Genomic DNA, 22,487 nt, shown 5'->3' on the forward strand with positions numbered 1-22,487 from the left:
AACTTTAAAGAATAAAGTAATAATTTCACAAATACACAAACACAGATAGCTCACCCCAATCCCTACTCCTTGAGATAAACTCAATGTCAGTCATCAGTCACATACATATCATGCAACTCATAATTTCATGAATTTATCTAATACTTACTAAAAGTCTTACAGATGTCAGAAACAGCTTTGAAGACTCTGTCAGAGAAATTCACTTTCACCTTCACATACTTCATGTTGGGAAGTTGCAGACGGAGCAGCTTGTGCTGGGGGGTGAACTGAAGCTTAGCATCTGCCTGAACACCATACTTGTCCAAGGTCCAATGTGTCTTGAGGAGCCAAGTTCTCTTCTTTTCCCACCACAGAGCATGGTCAGACCAATCTTTTTTTACATCTGTTAAACAAACAAACAAAACACTTCTAAAAATCATCAAGATCACCTTGAGAGAAATCATAAGCAGAAAACTAAATAACTGGGTATTTAATATGATCAACTAATTAAATACTAAGTGCCTGTTTTGTGATAGGTACAAAAGAAATACTAAATAGCTGAGAAAACATTCTGCCCTTGAAAGCTAGTATAGAAGGGAGCTGAGGCAGAATACACAGGGTAACTAGTAATGCTTAAGGGGGACACACAAATGACGAAGAGAGTAAGTACTCTCTGTAGGCATTCCGAGAACAAAGAGAAGCCTGGGGACTAGAATCAGAAGGATTCATGATGAGGTGGAGTTGGTGGATTCTGAGCCCAGCCTCGAGGAATGGACAATATTCTGATGATAAAATAGGTGTGAGGTATATGAGGCTGCAGAGGCATGCTGAGGTTAATGAGTGGTGAAAAGTAAGATGGAACCAAAGTGAACAAAAACCCAATATCCTAGGTAAAGAGACTGGAAAAGAAAACATCCACGAGTAACACTTAATAACTTATTAAGAGAAAACAAAAACAAAAAAACTACACTCCCAACCACACACCCAAATACATTCCAAGAAAAGTAACTTATAAGTCACACTGTCCAACATTTTTTCCCCAATATATTTCGGTACAAGAGAAAACATTAGTATCTGTTATACTCTTTAACATCCTCATGCAATTAAATTAAATGAAAATAAATTTATAACAAATAAAGAGTATAATTTACACAAGATTTGGCTACCCCCAGATACAGCAGATCATAACAATAAACTTGCAAATAAAAGCCAACTTTAGCTAGTTCTTAAAGTAACAATAAAAGTAAAGACTTTTTGGATCAATTATATGATAAACTAAGAACCAAAAAAGGGGGAGGGCCTCCCTGGTGGCGCAGTGGTTGAGAGTCCGCCTGCCGATGCAGGGGATACGGGTTCGTGCCCTGGTCTGGGAGGATCCCATATGCCGCGGAGCGGCTGGGCCCGTGAGCCATGGCCGCTGGGCCTGCGCATCCGGAGCCTGTGCTCCGCAACGGGAGAGGCCACAACAGTGAGAGGCCCGCATACCGCAAAAAAAAAAAAAAAAAGGGGGGAGAGGATATTTAAAAAAAAAAACAACAGTATTAGCCAAACAAAGCTTTGCAGGGGAAGAAAAAAAATGAGAAATATTATCATGATTATCATGTTCATTTTAATACAGTTTTAAAAAGAATTGGTCAATTTTAAGAAGATAAATTTAAAAGTATACACTAACCTGAAATGGTTTTTTAGCACCTGTCTACCAGAAAGCTTCAGAGTAAAAAATCAAACCACCACACTGATTATGAGCCTAGAAACACTTTCGAAATATAATGGCGAAATTTACTTGATATAATTAACTTCTCCTCATTATGGAAGAAACACATCACAGGTGGGAAAAAGACTTTCAATTCCCCCAGACATTTAAAAAAATATTTTAATTAGTAAGTACTTTAATGGGAGAACTGTAATTACTTGTGATTATACTGCCATTTTGAAATTTCAATATTTGTTTTGGGAAAGCCCAGTCAATTATGTTACTTGAAGTTTGGCTGCAGAAACACATATTTTACTACTACTTACTTAGTTGTGACACAATGTATATAGTACCCTGCATCTTAAATTATTTTCCAGCACAGAATTTTTTTTTAATATTTATTTATTTATTTGGCTGTGCCGGGTCTTAGTTGTGGCATGTGGGATCCAGCTCCCTGACCAGGTATCGAACCCAGGCCCCCTGCCTTGGGAGCATGGAGTCTTAACCACTGGACCACCAGGGAAGTCCCATCCAGCACAGAATTTACCAACTAAATTTTAGAAACAGCAAATCTGATCTAGCTCACAAGAACACAACCAAGGTTGGGACCTTTTCATATACTATGAGGTAAATGTCACACACGTTACAGATGGTTTACTTTTTTCTTCAGGAATAAAGAACCCAAGGCAGAAAAAGATGATTTGTAAAGAATGATAGTAACCAAGCAGAGCAAGGCTGAGCTGAACTGAATTAATTGATTGTACTTTCTTCCCCATGTCTCAATCCATTCACTTCTGCTGCCAATATCAACCATTAAGGAAGCTACAACATATATTCCCAGTGGGGGGAGAAGAGAGGGAAAGGCTGTACACCGCTAATAATAATAGTAGTTTTGTAAATACTGACTTAAGTCATTTGGGTTCCCTTTGACTTAAATCAAAAGACAATCCTGAAATAAGAACTTTGGCACAAGTAGCTTATTTGGGGTCGGGGCGGGGGGAACCCCAGGAAGCATACCTGAGGGGATTAGGAAAAGCGAAACAGAGGGAGAAAAGTCTATGAAGGATTCATTAACTTCTGTGGATAACTGGAGTTCAGTCCTGTGAGATACCCTCCGGGGAATTACATAGACTATGACTTAGAATTATCCCCCTAAGGAAAGAGAAAGCTGGGGCATCTATCCAATTCCTTGGTTGAGGGTTGCTCCTAGGGCCATTAAATTCCCAGCATTTCCCCAGCTGCCACGCACGGGCTGGCCACCCTACACTCAAGCAGTTAACTCACCAAGGCTGAAATATTTACTACATGGACTTTTACAGAAAGACTTTGTAGGCCCGGATGCAATAAAATCTCAACTTTGCATCAATTAGGCTTCAAACGCTGACCTCAGAAACAGGTACTTCCCGTGATCTTCCTCTTTAAAAATTTAACCCTCCCCATCAATTCAACCTTGGTTTTTTACACCAAAGGAACAGCACCCCTGCATCCAATAAGAATAAACATTGACAAGAAGGACATATAATCCAAAGATTGTGTACTAGAAACCTATGAATAGTTTGTTTACCCACAGAAAGAGAGAAAATCTTTTACTGACTGGCAACACTGGTAAAATCAGTCTTTTTTACCCACAGAAAATAGGAGATAAGTAACAATATAGGAAAGAAAAATTACCCCAAATAAAAGCAGAAACAGGACACCAGAAAAGATCTTAAGTGTCGATAGGGGACATGCCAAGAGACAAAAACAGAGAAAAGCAGGCATTCTGACAGCAAAAGAAGTAGTCAGTGTTAGAAGATGGAATGGTTGGACTATGGGAGCCTGTAACATATGTTCAAATTGTGTAATTTTTGGTAGCATTCTTGAAGACTCAAAATACCAGCAACCTAAACAGCATTAATTATAAGATAATCACTACTACAGAAGAAGAACAAACAGCATCTATAAAATATTCATTAATTCCACAAATATCTACTGAACATTTACTATGTGCCAGAAGGCACTATTCTAGGCTAGAGATACAGTGATGAGAAGAACAAAGTTCCAGCATCTTTCCAAGGTCAATATGACTAGAATTGAGGAGGTGAAGCATCAGAGAGCTCAGCAGAAGCCTTGTATATCATAAAGTTGTTTAGCTTTTATTATGTGTGTGAGAGAAGCCACTAGAGCAGTGTTTTTCAGCTTGTTTGGCATTAGAATTATCTGAGCAACTTTTCAAATAGAGTAATGCCTGGACTCAGCCCAAACCACTCTGGGTGTGGGTCTAGAAATTGATTTTAAGCAGGGGAGTGAATTTTTCCTCTTCTTTCGCTCAAGACAATCCCTCCTATATGAAATGATTATGTTCCAAAAGTTCTTTTAAGTCTTAGAATTTAGATTTGCCACAAAGAAACATTATAAATAGGTTCCAGACTGTTACTCAAATCTAAAATAGCCCGAAGTATACTACTAGCAATATTACACTAAACTGATATAAGGCTTTTGCAGAATATATGGTTGATGTTCAACTAGAGATGTAAGGAAAACTGCTAAGTGGCACCTGCAGACTGTGGGTTGGATGGAGAGGAAGAAAGACAATATTGCTGGTAGGCTGTGAGGGAGACAAGGGCTTCCGGCTAAAGTAGGGCACTTGGCTACTCCCTCCTCATCCTTCCATAAACTCCAGGAATTAACTGGCCTCCTTCCTCATTCCCAGCTACAATTTGTTGTCTTAGGCCAAGGTTTCTTTCCTCTACTAAAGCTCCTAAAAACAGAAGAGCTTTACCTTCTGCTTTCCTCTCTAATTCCTGAAACATACAACTATTCTGATGTTTCTAATGAAATGTTATTGCCAATAATGTGTAAAGACAAGGTCTACAAGTAAAATTAATGCTTAAGTAAGTTTAAAAAATTATCTCTATAATGTTATCCCTAATGTTTATTGAAATGTAAAGGACATTATATATTAATTTTGCTTTTCGATCACATAATCTTTTGTTCTTAAGAACTCCTCACTCTCACTCTTTTAGGTCTCTCTCCTCCCAAACTCCTTTTAATTTCAGAGGTGAGGCAGCTGAGGATACTGCTCCCTTGTTTTTAGGATGTGCCCTCTTGTTCTTGTTTTCAATCACTCAGACCTTCAAAAAAGGAAACAGGCAAAATGGATGAAGTGTTGCTCTTCAGGTACACAACCAATAAATGAATCAATAAACATTTTCCAAGGACCTACCATATGCCAGACACTAAACTAGGCCATGGGAATATATAATTAGTTACGTAAGAATTCCCATCAAAGAGTCACTTACAGTCCAAGTGAGGGACGCCGCAGACAGTGGCACAAAGATCAGAATCCAGTTCTAACAGGTATCTAACTGATATCTCAACTGAAGAGTCAGCATGAAAAAATGGGCTCACAGACTAAATTTATGTTCACTCAGCTCTGCCCAAGGTAAACAAACTCTGTCTCCCAGGCACACAGAGACCTGGTATTTCCACTTTATTTAATCATTTCTTTACCTCCCTACAGATGTCCAACCTATCCTCTTCCTCACTCCTAAATACCTATTTCCTATAAGACTGCTAGTTCATTAGGGTCTCAAAGAACTACGGGGAAATAGTCACTCAAACCACTCCATTTCTCTGTTCCAATACTATCCATACTTTGGAATGTCAATTTATTTATATATAATGGACTCCAGTCCCCACCATACACCAAGAAGCTAATCAATTCAAGATATATCCTAAGAAAGATAAGGATTACACCAGATAATTAAGGACTACACCATGGAAACTGATTCAAGTGAGGGTTGGTTTCAGGAGGTCCTTCCTAGAACCGGCCAACACTACAAAGTCACTCATTGGTTCACTCTCGAAACACCAAGTGTGAAGGAATATTTATATTATGCATGTCTTTAACTGATTTAACAATGGCAGCTACAGACCATAAAACTCAAAAAGGTTATGGTTAGTAGCTATTTTACTATTTGAAGAATGCGTATAGTACTATGCAAAATTAAACTGAGTTCAAAATAAGTGAAAAACACAAACAGGTATCAACTGCAAAGACGCAATTTAGAAAAATAATGTAATTAACCACTTTTGATTTTACATTAGAAACTAGAATTATATAAAATGAATACTCTATCATCTAAAAATAATTGAAATAATTTCCAAGTCATTCCTCTCTTCTTTAAGACTGTTCTACAGAGACCAGAAGTAAATTCCTCAATTATTTTTAATCTTATTCTAGAAGAGTAACCCTCCCTTCCAGACTACGCTTCATTCTAGAGGAATAATCCCCAACAGATTCTCAGCAGTGTATTCTATACTACATTACTACAACGTTATCTATGACTGAATCAATGTTACTATAATAGGATTATTAGTATACTAGAAAGAAGTATATTCCTGATTTTCCACAGCTATGAAAAGCAGAAACAGACTGCTTTAAAAAAAGTCCCAGAGCTAACTCAGCTGACATATACTTTTGTTTGTTAATCAATAAAATGAAAAAAGGAAACACTAGCAATGAAGCATGTAAATATTCCATAATTCAGTAACTGTCCCCCACTCACCCCGTCCATTCAACAAATTAAGGGAGACTACACCAAGATCATACAAATAGTAATTATATTAACCTAATCTTTAAATCTTTAAAATTGAATATCTCTCTCCAAGGTCTAGTTTCTTCCTCAGCTCTTCTTTCTATCCAAGTACTATGGAATTTACCTCTCAAACAGCTGTTAAATTTGTCCCTTCCTTTCTTTTTATTACACTGCTTTAGCTTAAGCCCTCAGCATCTCTTGTCTGAACTACTATAATCCCATTTTTTACAAAACTATCTGAGTTATCTTTTAAAATGCAAATTTGATCATTTTACTTCTCTACGTAACTTTACAGGTCCTTCTGTTGCTGAAGTGTTTTATCACCTCTTAGCAGGTTACACAACCCTTAACTATCTGTGCCCCACACTGCTTGGCTATCCCCAGGTACAGCTCATGCTCTGGCCCAGTTTGTGAAACAACTTGATGTTTTGTGCGTCCTTGATTGGATACCTTTCTCTTCCCCCCTCATCAAGCTGACAAAATCCTGCACAAAAACCAAATATTACCATCTCCAAGCCTTCCTGTTAAAGCAGTTACGTACATCTTAGCACTCTGAATAATATACCACACTTCATTATAATTGATTTTATGTAACTACCTTCTTCCACTCGATTAAGGGTCTTTGATCTTATGTATCTTGTACCTCAAAGGCAGAGCCCAGGGACTTTCCTGGTGGTGCAGCGGTTAAGAATCCACCTGCCAATGCAGGAGACACGGGTTCGATCCCTGGTCCAGGAAGATCCCACATGCCGCAGGGCAACTAAGCCCATGCGTCACAACTATTGAGCCTGCACTCTAGAGCTCGCAAGCCACAACTACTGAGCCCTCATGCCACAACTACTGAAGCCCACGTGTGCCGAGAGCCCGTGCTCCACAACAAGAGAAGCCACCACAATGAGAAACACGTGCACCGCAAGGAAGAGTAGCCCCTGTTCGCCGCAACTAGAGAAAGCCCGCGTGCAGCAATGAAGACCCAAAATAGCCGAAAATAAATGATAAATAAATTTTTAAAAAGGCAGAGCCCAGGGCCTGGCACATAGAATTAAACCAATAAATATTTGTAATATGCAGGCAACGTGTAAACTCTTAAGTGTATACAGGCAAATGAAAAAATAATAAAACTGGTTATTTACTGTACTGTAATTTAAAACATTAGAAATACTGAGAAGTGTTACACTTCTTTGTAAAAACTTACCAAGAGTAGTTTTATTCATTTATTTATTTATTTTCGCTGCACCAGGTCTTGCTGCATGAGGGATCTCTAGTTGCAGCATGCAGACTTCTTAGTTGCAGCATGTGGACTCTTAGTTGAGGCAGGCATGTGGGATCTAGTTCCCCGACCAGAGACCGAACCCGGGCCCCCTGCATTGGGAGCGTGGAGTCTTACCCACTGGACCACCAGGGAAGTCCCCAAGAATAGTTTAAATACTACTTGTCTATGCCCTGGCAAATTATCACACTCCTTTCTAGGTTTGGAGCAATTTCCAACATTTTATCCTGCATACTTTCAATGCCATGCTATATCTCCGCAAGTTCCTTTAATATGCAATTTTTTGCTGGTGTCACTTCCTCTGAGACATCTTTGTCTTTTTTGTCATACCACTTATCTCATTTATGTCAATAAGTTTGCCTTCACTAAATTCCTCTGGCTGTATATCTAGAGTCTCTCAAATGGCAACAGCACCCACATTCCCATGGTGAGCTGTTTCTTCTATAACTCCATTTATGCTTGATTCAAATTTCAGTTCTGGCATCACCACTTTTTGGATTTTTCTGCTGCACATTTATCTTTGTTGGCCAACTCCCTCTTTCAGTTATCCATTAAAAAAAAAATCTCATGAGTTTATCAGTGGGAGAAAAAGAAGCAACACAACTACATATGCTGTCTATGCATGAACACAAATATACAGTAACCAATCATGGACAGACTGAAATATGTGATATGACTGGTCACTGATCATGATACACGTTATTGACACAGTGAATTGTATACTGAAGAGCTAGAAGCAAAGTTGGTACTTTATGCAATTACTCAAAGTATGGTGGTAACTAAAATGTGAACCATGTTGTTGGATAACTGGTGTTAACTAAACCATGATAACTGAAATATGTGCATACTGAAACTGTGCAAAATACTGATGGTTTCCAAAAATCTGACGTCCTTTTCTTAAAAAAGATGTTTTTCATCTGTTAGCATAAGCAGTAAACTGCTTCAAACTTTACATATCATTCAAATTGCCAAATTATTTCAATTAAAGTACCCCATTCAATTTTAGCTTAAGAAAATTATTGGTTTACATTAAGACTTCAATGACTGACTAAAGCAGATGCATCACCCAGTTTTCAAAAACATTTAGAAACTAAACTCCTGATTAAAAAGTGACTAACTGATGTTTCTTTGACATAGCTAACTTGATTGAAAATTAGGAATTCACTCATCAAAACAAAACAAAATCAACTAAGTTTACAAATGGCCTTCTGAAGTTACTCACAAACCCAAAATAATGTTTATCGATTTCAATATCAATTATTTCCTATTACAAAATATATTAACTCAAAGTAGTTAAGAAGCTTTACCAGATGACATACATGCATGCAATTACAGAGTGCACACAAATAGAAGTCATGTCACTTATTCATTTCCAGAGGGTGGGTAGCTTTCTATCCAATCTAACGGCTTACTACTAATTTGGTTCAACTTGACTTAGTTCCTAGAAGACTGGACTCAGAGTCCATGCAATGTCAACATGTAACAAATTTTAAGGGAGTTAACATCAAGGCTGAATGTTATCAGTTAGTATTTGACTCACAGAGGTAATAACTGGATTTGCCTTTTCAAGTTGGTCAAAGGCACTAGCTATTCTATAGTTCAAAAAAGAAGTAACTTAAGAATATTTTATTGGCTTTGACATTTAAAATTTATCTCAGAAACAAATTCTAATACAGGACTGGAGTGCAGACTACTGAAAAAATATTTCTTGGAATCCAAGAGGCTTATTACTGCTTGTATCTTATGTTACTGACACATATGTACATGATGAACTCCAAATTTGTAAAGATCCAATGTCTCTTCCAATTTAAAATCTATTATTGGTATCTCACAGCTCTTAGTACAACACTAAGTCTTCTAAACCTGGTTTACAATGCACTTCAAGCACTTGCTTATTTCTTAAGCCTGTCAAGTCATGGGTTCCCCAGGACCATGCCTCTATCATCATTAGACTTCTTTCAGTTCCTCAAATGGCAGCCTTCCCTTGTTCCCATGCTCTCATGCTGGGACTTCTCATCTTCTCCCAACCTGTTGTTCTTTTATCCCATGCCCCCATGCGAAGATCCTCTGTCACTCTTCTGGCTAATTCCTACTCTACCGTCAGCCCTCGTTTTAAAAGTAATTTCCTGGGCCTCCCTGGTGGCGCAGTGGTTGAGAGTCCGCCTGCCGATGCAGGGGATACGGGTTCGTGCCCCGGTCTGGGAGGATCCCATATGCCGCGGAGCGGCTGGGCCTGTGAGCCATGGCCGCTGGGCCTGCGCATCCGGAGCCTGTGCTCCGCAACGGGAGAGGCCACAACAGTGAGAGGCCCGCGTACCGCAAAAAGAAAAAAAAAAAATAATAAATAAAAATAAAAGTAATTTCCTCCAGAAACCCTTCCCCATTGACTAGGTCAGGTTCCCCAGTACATACTCTCATAACTATTTCAATTATCCTAACACTCATCACATTATAGCAATTACTTATTTAAAGACTGCCTTGCCCCTAAGACTGTAAGTTGAATGAGTGTAAGGAATAAGCTAATTTTGTTCACTTCTTTTCTCTCCCATTCATAGTATGGTATCCAGCATTCAGCAGGTTCTCATTTAAAACATTAAGTGGGTGAGTGAAGGAATAATAGAACAGAATATCATTTCTTCACTTACTTAACTATATCTTTCCTCTCTATAATTATTATCTTCTACTTCTCTAAGCTGGTCTCCAGAACACCATAAACACCGCAATCCTCAATCCAGAATGCCTTTCTTCCTAACTTTTCACCCTGGCCCTCTTTAAATAAAGTCAGTCTCTGTTCATGCTTCTAAATCTCCACCACCTTCCTGTACCACTTATTTGGCACTTCACAACCAGACTGTCAACTCAAAGCAATCTTCTGTTTTCATTTTGGTACTAGAAAGCTGCTCACATTTTGAGTGGGGACTATGTCCCATTACCTAATATAATGGTTGGCCCTCCATAAACGTTTTGCTTGCTGCTACTACTGATGAGGTCAAGTTCATGTACCTCTTTAATCCCCAAAAAAGTCTCATGTTATAAACTTCTCTAACCTATTGAAAACAGAATATGAGTGTACAGACTTTAGGTAGGAATATTTACATGTGAATGTCTCCTCTTGCTCTAAAGCCCCTCTTTCCTAGTCTAAGTTCTTTAAGGCATTTATTCCCCAAACTCATAAGGTAAGATATTTAATAGTGAGATATCCCAGAGGTCCATTAGGACCCTCAATAAAATAACACCAGTTACTCTAACAGAACTTACTATGTGTGCTTTACACATACGTATTCATTTAATCCTCACAACAACCCTATGAGGTAAGTATACCATTATCTCCATTTTACTTGTAAGGAAACTAAGTCACAGCAATGCTAAATAACTTGACACGAGGTCACAAAGCTTATAGGGAGTGAAGCCAGTATTTAAACCCAAGGCAGTGTGGCTTCGGGGAATATATTCGGAGTTCAGAACCATTAAACAAAACTTACAAAAGCAAGAAAATAAGAAGGGGTTTCTGGTTAAGTACTACATAAATACAATGAAAATGAATTAGCCTACCTCAATCCACAGTTCAAATTTATGTTTTAGGTTTACACAGTATTTGAAGGACAACTGAGGATAACATTTTTTTGAGCTCTTAATGTAGGCAGTCTACTTATTACCAGGGATTCTGTTAATACTTTTAACACCATACTCAGCTGGTTAACTGAGTAACTCCAAGAAACAGGGAAGTAAACTAAGGTTAAGGTTAAATGAGACTAATAATCAGGAGAGGTTAAAATAACATGCCAAGGTCATATATAACTCTAAGTGGCATGTCTTAGACTTAAGTTCTTAAACACTAACAAAGTTCACCTTTTAAAGAAGGCACTTGCCTAAACCAGAATATTAAATTTATTGGAAATACCCTCCATTTAAGCATAGTTCATCTATAATTTTGTACATATTGAAGCATAAAATCTACTGTGTTTAAAACATGTTAAACTTTTTAAAAATATTACCCATAGTGATGCAAGTTAGCATAATAAAGTTAAAATGCATTCCTAATATGGTAGAGGATAAATCAGTACTATTTGGCTTACCTTTATAAATGACACTTTCTCAATCTTTTATAAAATATTATTTCTCTAGCTCAGTAAAAGGGAACATTTTACACAGCTACATTTCATCATCAACATAGCTACATTTACAAAGGCTATTCTAAAACACTTCATATATATTAACTAACTGAATCCTTATAATAATCCTAGGATAAAGATACTATTATTATTCCCATTTTACAGATGAGCAAGCAGAGGCACAGACAGGTAGGTCACAGAGCTGCACAGCTAGAATATGGTAAAGTCAGGACTGTGACACAGTCAGGAGGCCCTCCCACAGTCTGTGGTCCACAACAAGGGCATTCTATCACAGCAACAGATTTCATCAACACCTTGCATAAAACCTCAAAATGATACAGCAATTGTTTGCTTTCTTCAAGTTATTTTTAATTTCAAAGGTTATGAAATTCAGGAACTGCATTAAGGAACAATAAGCTGGGAGGCACTTATCCAACAGACATCTTCATCTACAATAAATAATGCTGGCACTTTATTGGTGTTTTATTCATAACCTTGAGTGTTCCATTAAGAAAAGATATCAAAACCATCAATACACTGATGCTTTAACATCACAATTGATCTTTAAAATACTTAATGTAGTTTTTAGTTACAGCATAATATAAGATAGGTAAATATCTCAGAAAAGATTCACTACAGATTCCAAAGCAAATGTCACCTCCTCTGGGCCGAAAGTTATCAGCTCCATAACCTTGAAAACTGTATAAGGGTTGCCCAAGGATACATTGAAACTGGATCGTCCTTGTACAACTAAATAGTAGATAATCGAGTCTGAAAACTGAATCGTGAAAGGAAAGGAAATTGAAATGTAAACTCCACATTTCAATGATTTATTGCTTATCTTCTTCTTTTAAGAACACTGATTCACTTAGAAGCAAAATTATTGAAACTGAGAGAAAATATCAGAAAATAAAATTTTCAAAACATTTTACCACGTAACTCTGAGTCACTATGAATAAACAGTGTAGTATTCTCAATGAAGGAAGGTAGACCAGGATTCAAATAATGACCTTTTATACACAACAGTACTGTTTTAGTTTATCTTCCAGTTTAGAGAAAGATCATACTTGAAAAATAATTTTCAAAGAACTCTAATAACATTACAAAGGTAAGGGAACAAACATAAATGAAGGCTTATTCTGTGTTTATCTATATTGTACAAATAAGGAAACTGAGATCCTTAATGTGAAAACCCTGACTTAAAAACTTTAAAAAAAATCACATAGCTATTAAGTGGGATGGTCAGGATTGGAATCCAGACTTAATTCTTTCTATAATATTAAACCCTAAAACGTTTATTATTCAATGATGCTTTACTATAGATTTATTTTTATGACTAAAGTTCTAAAAAATCTAACTTTTTCTAGTAGATTGATGATAAACCAGTTTTCATTGGACTATTATTTTACACCCCAGATTCTACCAAATTAAAGTTGTAATTATTTTAAATTGATATGATGCAATTATTTCCTTTCTAATACATTATCACTACTGTACCTCACATATTCCTCCTTATTAACATACAAATAGACAGAAGCTATGCAACTTACATGACAAAATCTTTGAGACCTTGACTAGGCCAATTTCCTTGCATGAGACAATTTTTTAAAAGTTCAATCCAGGAAAGAAAAAACTTGATAAAATGGACTTCCTCAAAATTTTTAAATTTTGCTCTCTGAAAGATACTGTTAAAATAAAAAGACAAGCCATAGACTGGGAGGAAATACTGCAAAACACGTATCTGATAAAGTACTTGTATCTAGAATAAAGAACTCTTAAAACTCAGTAAGAAAACAAACAACACAATTTAAAAAAATAGGCAAAAGATATGAAGACTGTTCACTAAGATATACAGATGACATATAAGCATGTGAAAAGCTTCCCATCATTAGTCATTAGGGAAATGTGAATTAAAATCATAATGAGATACCACTACATACTTTATTAGACTAAACAAAAACAAAAACACCTGACAATACCAAGTGCTAAGGGAGGACTGACAGCAATTGGAACTCTCACAAAATTTTTTTCCAATTCTTATACCATGCTGATAGGCATGCAAAATGATGTGGTCACTTCGGAAAAGCTTGGCAGTTTCCTAAAAAATCTAAGCATAGGGGGACGGTGGGGGTGGTGGTGGTGGTGGTGGGATGAACTGGGAGATTGGGATTGACATGTATACACTAACATGCATAAAAAAGACAACTAATGAGAACCTGCTGCATAAAAAATAAAATAAAATAAAATTCAAAAAATAAATTTAAGCATATACTTAGGATACTACCCAGCAATCCCTCTCCTTGGTAGTTATCCAAGAGAAATGAAAATACACATTCATGGAAATGTTTACAACAGTCCAATTCATAATCTCCCCAAACTGGAAACAACACTGGTAGACTGGAAACACTGGAAACAAGTGGTAGATGGATAAACTGTGGTACACATCCATACAATGAACTATAACTCAACAACAACAACAAAAAACTACTGATACACACAAATCTAAAATGTATTATGCTAAAAATATTTTTTAAATAAAATAAAATGTATTATACTAAGCAAAAGAAACCACCCTCAAAGCTACATGGTTCCATTTATATGACATTCTAGAAAAGGCATTCAGTGGTTTTCAGAAGCTGGGGTTGAGGGGATGGGCTGATTATAAAGCAACACAAAGACATTTTTTGTAGTGCTGGAAAAGCTCTATATCTTGATTGTGATTGTTTTACATGACTGCATGGGTTTGTCAAAACTCAGCACATTATACTAAAAAGTATGAATTTTACTATATGTAAATTATACCTCAGTAAGCTTGACATTAAGAAAAAATTAACAAGCAAAAAATGCAATTATGCAAAAATTTGTTACAAATGAATTATACTGGATATGAATTTGTAACCACAAACCCAAGTATAGAATGTCACATCTCATTTAAAAAATTATTTTATAATATTCTTTTAGAATATCTGTTTACCTCACACTGGGCATATATACCATTTTGTAATGTACAGTGGCATCAGTATTATTAATTTTTATTTCAGTAATATAATTATTTAAATAAAAATACTGAATATGGGGCTTCCCTGGTGGTGCAGTGGTTGAGAGTCCACTTGCCAATGCAAGGGACACAGGTTCGTGCCCCGGTCCGGGAAGATCCCACATGCCGCGGAGCAGCTGGGCCCGTGAGCCATTGGCCGCTGAGCCTGCGCATCTGGAGCCTGTGCTCCGCAATGGGAGAGGCCACAACAGTGAGAGGCCCGCATACCGCCAAAAAAAAAAAAAAAAAAAAAAAATACTGAATATGTTAGCTTTTTTCTTAAACCACTTTCATTAGTTTCTAAATGGGCTTAATGTTTTCATATGCAAAGACACAATTTTATATCATTCCTTTGTTTTAAGTGAATAAAAAACATACTACTGAGGCCTTCGTGGTTATAAATTTTTCAAATCTCTGGAATACCATCGTCCACTTGTTGGTCCATTCCATTTCAGAAATCTCATGAAAACAGTAGTTAAATAGCTCTTTGCTACATTACAGGGGCAGGTGTGTTTGGAAGTGAACGAAAGAGCGGAATGATAGCTATTTTCCTTGCTGTTTAGGCGGTGAGAGCACAAAGCAGTCCCGAACTAGACTCCTTCTGAGGAGTACAATTCTCCACTATTAAACAGTCTAGATTATATCTTAACTCCTTTCAAAAGGAGTCCCTCCCGGACCCCCACCCCCAGTTCAGGGTATTCAGGGACTTTCAATGCCACTCTCATTTGTAGAGCACAAAGAGTCCATGTAATGCATTTTCACATGTAATATCTCTTTTCCCACCAAGACCTATGAGAAAGTTTTCTTAAATTTGCATTTTACAGATGTCAAAACCCACTCAGCAGATTGGATTAGTTGTCCAGTGATCACACAAACCAATATGTGGCAGAGCCAGAATATCGTTTATTATTCTATGGATGCATTAACATTTACTACAGTCTAAAGACAACCAACACTATGGGAAATCTATACCCAGTGATGTCTAAAACTATTATCTGTACCTTATCCAATAGAAAGCTAAGAAGAAAACTGAACTTTAAAGATAAAAGTGTATGAAAAAGAACCTATAAAAATATCATTCTAAGTGAAATTCACACTGATAAAGAATCTTATCATTGAAAAAAGGTAAAACAATGTCTTGAAAAGACAAAGGCTAAGGAACTGTTCCACAGGATGGCTATGAAGTCTGAAAACAGGTACAATTGCTTTACACGTATCTTAATGTAATATTAATAGGCCACATATTACATACTCTCCTATGGTTCCGAACTTGGTAGCCATTGTGTATATTAAAGGAAACTAAGTAAAGAGGTCAATTTAGTGACAGTTAAATGTAGAATGAAATCCTGGATGGAAAAGACAAAGGCCAGTACTGGAACAACTGGCAAATCTGAAATACGGATGCATGCCAGACAATTAGTATTGAACATGTTAGACCTGTTAGTACTGAATCAATATTACATCTCCTGAATTTGTTAACTGTAACGTAACACCTAAGAGAAAGTCCTTGTTCTTAGGTGATACATATTTTAAGTACTTCTGGATGGAGGGTTATGATGTGTGCAACTACCTCAAATGGTTCCCAAAATATGTGTCTGTGTTTACGTGTACAGAGGAACCAAATGACAAAATGTTAACTGATGGTCTAGATGAAGATTATAGTGTTCACAGTTATTATTCTTGAACTTATAAGTTTGAAATTTCAAAAAATAAGTAGTTGAAGGTAAAAAACAAAACTTTAAATTTTCTTTCAATCTTCTTCAATAGCTAATAGACGTTTCTGACAAGATCTTTTCTAAGAAATTGAATAAAAAAGATATATTCTTTCTAGTGCCTCTATAAATAAGTTAACTCTAGTTGGAATCAAACAGTATTTGTTGATCTTTTAAAAACTGGGTATAAAACACGGGAGCAAACCACACATAATGTATCCAAGGAATAGCTTATACTTTATTAGGTGCTATGAGAATTTCAGTAAAATTTACATACTGCCCTTTATTTTAAGGAGCTTAAGATGTGCTGAGAAACATAAAATTCAATGTCCAGCTCCTGTGGATCATTAACAGTACTCTAAACACTTATAAGACAGTACATATTTAACTAAAATTTTACTCACTCTAATATATATGATTTCACCATTAGGTGTTTCTCCCACCCCACTTCAAAAGATTTTCAAATTTATTTTTATCTTAATATATTTCACTACGAATGCAGTGAAGCTGCATCATGTAGACATTTCACTTCCGCGAATTCAACCATAAGCTCTCAGGGGGAAAAACTGAGGATTTCAACAGCACAGCACCATTCCACGAAATAAGCATACCTTCCCCAAGGAGCACTAAGCAAGAGTATAAGGGAGCTGTCCAGTAACATATGTGTCTCTCCCTGTGTGCATCTTGCCAAGCTCTGATCCTAGTATTCAAAGTATTTTTGTGTAACAAAGCCCCTAATGCAAGCCAATTTCTTCATCTGGTGCTCAACTAAAGAAATTTATTTTTGGAGTTTCTGAAGGAAAAACTAGCTATTTTGCACTTCTGTGAGATGGAATGAATGTATGGAAACCATACTTCATGATGACTTTAAGGAATTTTTAAGGTAATTTGAACCAAAATCTTTTTTGGGGGGGGAGGGTCATCACGTGTGCTAAATTCACAGTTTAACTCAATCCTAACATGCAACTCCAACGCAAATGTACTCTATTTCATTATTATAGCAAGAACATGACACACTTTAAAGCAAGGATGACTTCTTTCCAAAGGCTACATCCAGAAACATACTCCTCAAATTTTCTAAGTCAACTCCATATATTTTTTTAGGTGCTCCTGAGTCTGCCAATTTACATTTTTTCCTCTGGATTATCATTTAATCTGATTTAACCCAACTTCTACATTCTTCCTACTCATAGAATCAGAGTTAGAAGAAACTTAGAAATCACACAGCCTATTCCCTCCAACCTCATAGAGCTGTTGGCTGGAGATTTCCATTCACTAAGTTCCACGTTATAATAAATTCCTTACTCTCTAACTACCACAAATTTTTCCAGAAAATTAAAGATCTAATTGTACACAGTCCTAAAAAGACAATTTTTATAAAGTGATACTAATAAAATGCAGTGAAACAAAGTATCTCTCTGGCATTTGGAATCCTCAACACTTACTAACCTCTGAATCCTATTGAGTAGAACAGTTTTAATAATTCTCAATGATCTCCAGAGGAACGTCAGGGAATCCCATAAAATTGGGCCTCTTCCTTACAACATTTACTTTTGAATACAATTATTTTATCATTTTTTCCTCTGATGTCTTATTTTTATAATCCTTAACGCTGGTGTCTTATATTTTAACTCTTTTCTTAAAAAAAACAAACAAAAAAAACTAGGGACTTCCCTGGAGATCCAGTGGTTAAGATGCCGTGCTTCCACTGTAGGGGGCGCGGGTTCCATCCCTGGTCAGGGAACTAGATCCCACATGCCGCCTGGTGCGGCCCAAAGAAAAAAAACAACTATAAGCTTTCAAAACTGTTTTTAACAAAAAGCACAATAAGTTTTTAAAAATCTATTTAAAGCTTCAAATCTGGATTTTTTAAAAAAATAAAGTGAAGTAACTTTTCATTTTCAGAATGAGGTCGAAATTATTTGTCTAGTAGCAACCTAAAGTCACAGATGCAAAAAGTTTCTGTGACATCAGGATATAATTCCCTAAAGCCCACCTTTTCATGGTATACACTCTTATATTTTCTTGTAAAAGGTTAGTGCAGAATGACAAATGTGTTGTGTACTAAAATTTAAAAGGGATCGTTCAGATCTTTGAATGAAAGTCATAAATCTAAGAATCATCGTTGAATGATCTTAGCTGAAGAAGCACACAAGTTCTTTATAAAATTCTAACTAAATACAAAGATGTTGTTGACATTCTAAGGAACAATTATTTACTTTTACAGCTTGCTTAATTAAAGTGCCTAAGTCTGGGATGAACACTGTACTTTCAAAATAAGGCTGACCTTCAAGGGCCAAACCTTAGTGTTGTATCATAACCCTTTTTTTGATCACAGACCTCTTTGTGAATCTAATGAAAGCTAAGAAGCCTCTAACCAGAAAATTTCACATGTGCACATACACACAAAATTTTAACACAATGTTGAGGGAAGGAGTCATCATGGACTCTATCCATCCCAGAGAAGTAATTGCTACCGCTGATTATATGGAAGACAGCCTTAAAACACAATGCTTTGGTATTCATACACACTCTGATGAGAATGAGAAGAGTATCAAACACGCATCCAGAGTTTGAAAACGTAGGTGAAGGCTGTTCTGCGGCACCGTAAGTGTTCTGAGGCCAGAGCACCCTGGTCCTGCTAACTGTCCATCCCTGCTCTGCAATCCCCTCCAACATGACACCCTGTCTCATCCCTACCATGACCTCCACCTCTTATCTACACTCGGCAAGCTGCTCTGATCTACCTCCTTGACAAGTAACCATCCAGTCTGCCCTTTAGTACCTTCAGTAACACAACTTAGGGCTTCAGAAGGCAGGCCATTCCAGTTTTAGGCAGCTCTGAAGCATTATAAAGTTCTTTTCTAATCTGAGTAGCCTAGTTTGTAAATTTTAAATGCTGTCCTGAATTTCTCCTCTATTTATTTGCCAATAGGTAACAAAACAGCTTGCCATTCAAAGTATCTAATCCTAAAACCAGGAGCAAAAAATCATTTAGCCTTACTTTTTACCAAACAGGAGAGTTAGAATTATGCTGAAAAACACTTTCTATTTGAAAGTCAAAATCTAAGAGTATTGGCTCAGTTCAAGAAAGATGTAAGGCTTTCACGTACACAACATCTCCTACCTTGTTGGGCTTCTTTTCACTGCATAAAATATTTAAAATGCATCAACATTAAAAGATTAAAATTATAGTCACTGCAAATTAACATCAGTTCTGTCTAAAAAGTTTCTTCTCTGTATTTCTATTTATGCCTGTGATTCTGTAATAAACAGTTCTAATCAATGCAATATAAATACAGAAGTCATTATTTATTCATTAGATAAAGCCTGGCTTTCAAGAACTACAAGTTATCTCAGTCACCTTCAACAGGTCCTTTTTCACAATAAGAAATATCTCTTATTGAAACCGGAGTATTAATAAGGTCCATTTATCATATATAAAGCAATCTCTGAAGAAAATGCTTGCTTCCGTTGAAAACAAAGGAAATACAATTATATTTGAAATTTTCTTCCTTAAACATAATCCCTCACTAGTGCTGAACAAAAAAGGTTCAGAAATATTCTGCACAGTGATTGATTAATCAGATAAGAACAATGCTAACCAACAGTTAAGTGGATAAACACACAGCAAAATCTCGTTTTCAAAGGGCCACCCAGGGGGGCTCTGTCCTGGGTTATGTCTCAGAGAACCAAACAATGCACAGTCCTAAGGAGGACGCTACCCTGCAAGGAGCTTCTTTATGGTCCTTCAATAATTAAACTTCCTGCAGGAATCCAAAGAAGGCCCAACTAAATGAATGCTGTCTTACACTGCAAATTACATTGGAGCACTATTTCGGTAAGTTGATGTGGTAGGTATATACTAATCCCTTGGTAAGAAATACATTTCCTGATAAATAACTACTTCTCTACTTTTCCAGAATGGCCAGAAGAAGGAATGCTGTGTTTTAAAGAGACAAACACACAAAGCGTAAAAAGATAATGCCATGCATTTCCACTTTTCAGAACCTGTATTACAAACAAATGGCCCATTAAAGCTCAGGAACAGTCCTCCAAGCATTTCTCTTGTGATAAAAGCATCTATTGAATCATTTTAGTTGATTCTTCCAGCTGAAAATGGTTTCATTCATCACAAATGTGTACTGAAAAGTTTTCTTACACTTCACATTGTTGGATACCCTATTATTTAAGACTGAGTCAGTTTTAAATCAATCAACAGCTTTAAATCAATATATTTGTACCTAAGCAAATATGTCAATCTCGAATAAGTTCAATAATGTCTGCTTTTTAAAACAAATTTCTTGCACCAGCTTGTTATTTATATAAAATCGAACGCGGGAAATAACTTAAAGCACGGACTACTATAGGTAGTCAAACACTGCTCTACCCCTTCTAAGAGTGGATGACTGCAACATTTTAATATACTCCATCACGTAGTAGTACAGCTACAAGACCTTCATATCAGCGCCAAAGTTGAACAATTTCCAGTAGAATTTATTCTTAAATAGATTTTGCATCATCCTCAATACCAAACGTCACCAACATCCAGGTACACTGAAGATAAGTAATTGATAACCACAAACCCTGTAATATAACCCTCTCAACATTCACTTGCGCACTCTTCTCATTTCTTTTAATGTGAAATCGCAAGTGTAAAGAATTAAGGAATCTTCTCCCTTTACTACGCAGTTGAGCGTATTAATCGGGAGGCTGGAATCACCACATTACGAAAATTTCAGAGTAACGATACAAAACAAGATTCAAAGGGGAAAAGGTCTATTTGCTTAAATACTGAAAGAGCTTACATTTTTAAAAAAAGTATTTACGGGATGCCAAGCAAGATTTCCAAAATCCACCCGTCCTCCCGCCTTAAGTCACCCCCCCAACCCCGCGCCCAGTCTGGGTAGTCGTTACTTTGACGCGGCCGGGATGCTACTCACCGAGTTTTTCCACCAACTTGAGCATCACCCCTCCAATGTGCACCTCCCCGGTCACTCTTAGGGTGACATCGCGGTTCAGGTCCGTCACATGAACGCTAAGTTCCCACGTCCCATCCGCATAGCAGCCATCTGGCATCCTTATCCCGTCTAGAGCCATGGCTCCTTCCTGCAAGCACGGAGGAAATGGCTCTCGTCAGCGTCACTCCCCCAAAGGCAGGCAAATCCCACCGAACTCGCAGAGTCGGCCGCGAGGTGAGAGAAGGCGGAGAACGCGAGGGTTTCCGCACGAACCCAAGTTCGGGAGAGAGGCGGCGAGACCAGCTGCAGGCAGGATCCTGCGCCCCGCGCCCCTTCCCAGCGACTGCCCCGCGCTCCCGCCCCACGGCGGCCCTCGGCGGACACGGCGCCGCCCGCCCCGCGCGGCCCCAGCCTAGCGGCCCTCGCCTAGCGGACCGCGGCGGGCTTCACCTGCCCGCCTGCTGGCCGCACCCAGGCTCGGGAGACGCCGCCTGCGGAATCCTCAGTCCTCCTCCCCGCCCGCGCTCCCCCTCAGTCCCCGCCGAGCCCGGCCCCTCACCGCGCGCTCCTCGCGCTCCCGGCCCGGGGCTCGCTCGGCAACAGGCGCGGGGCGAAGGCTCGCCCGGCGGCGGCGGCGGCGGCGGGTCCCCTTCTCTGCGGGCGAAACGCTGCGTCCCAGCCGGAGCGACTAATGGAGTCCGGTCGTCGCGGCCCCTCGCCTCTCCCTCCGCGCTCCACCCCTCTCTCCCCGCCCCCTCAGTCCGAGTCCGGCTCCCTCCCCCTCGCCCCGCCAAGGCGCACGCAGCGGGTCCCGCCGCCTCGCCCCTCCCCCCGCGTCCCCTGCGGCCGCACTCGGGGCCGAGGCCGCGCGGACTCCCGGGCTGGGGGCGGGGCGGCGCGCGACGGGGGAGCGAGCAGTGCGGGGGAGGCGGGGGCGCCCTCGGCGGCAGCAATCTCTGCCCCGCCGTGCGGCTGCCCTTTTATGGAAATGAAGGACCCGGCGTAGGGATTGAATCCAACATCCGGGCTCTCGGCGGCGGGACCTGAGGAGGGGGAGCCACGGGAGCGCAGCTGCCTAGCACCGGGGCGCGGATGGGCGCCGGGCGCTGGGTTCCGCGCTCGCGTCTCTGGCTCAGCGAGGGC

The 22,487-nt window shown here is 38.6% G+C and overlaps 1 protein-coding gene across 1 annotated transcript in view; it reads right to left on the reverse strand.

Annotated features, from left to right (window-relative positions):
* The window catches only part of FERMT2 (FERM domain containing kindlin 2), a 69,931-nt gene extending 47,889 nt beyond the window's left edge, over positions 1 to 22,042 (reverse strand). The window contains exons 1-3 of the mRNA XM_082617415.1: positions 21,904 to 22,042; positions 21,327 to 21,492; positions 149 to 382 (exon numbers count right to left, since the gene is read on the reverse strand). Of these exons, the coding sequence (XP_082473541.1) occupies positions 149 to 382; positions 21,327 to 21,483 (391 nt within the window). The 5' untranslated portion in view covers positions 21,484 to 21,492; positions 21,904 to 22,042. The remainder of the gene's footprint in view (positions 1 to 148; positions 383 to 21,326; positions 21,493 to 21,903) is intronic.
* Positions 22,043 to 22,487: the final 445 nt, after the last annotated feature.

The sequence above is a fragment of the Mesoplodon mirus genome, assembly GCF_964341445.2.
Source record: "Mesoplodon mirus genome assembly, chromosome: 4".
In the NCBI taxonomy this organism is placed as follows: domain Eukaryota; kingdom Metazoa; phylum Chordata; class Mammalia; order Artiodactyla; family Ziphiidae; genus Mesoplodon; species Mesoplodon mirus.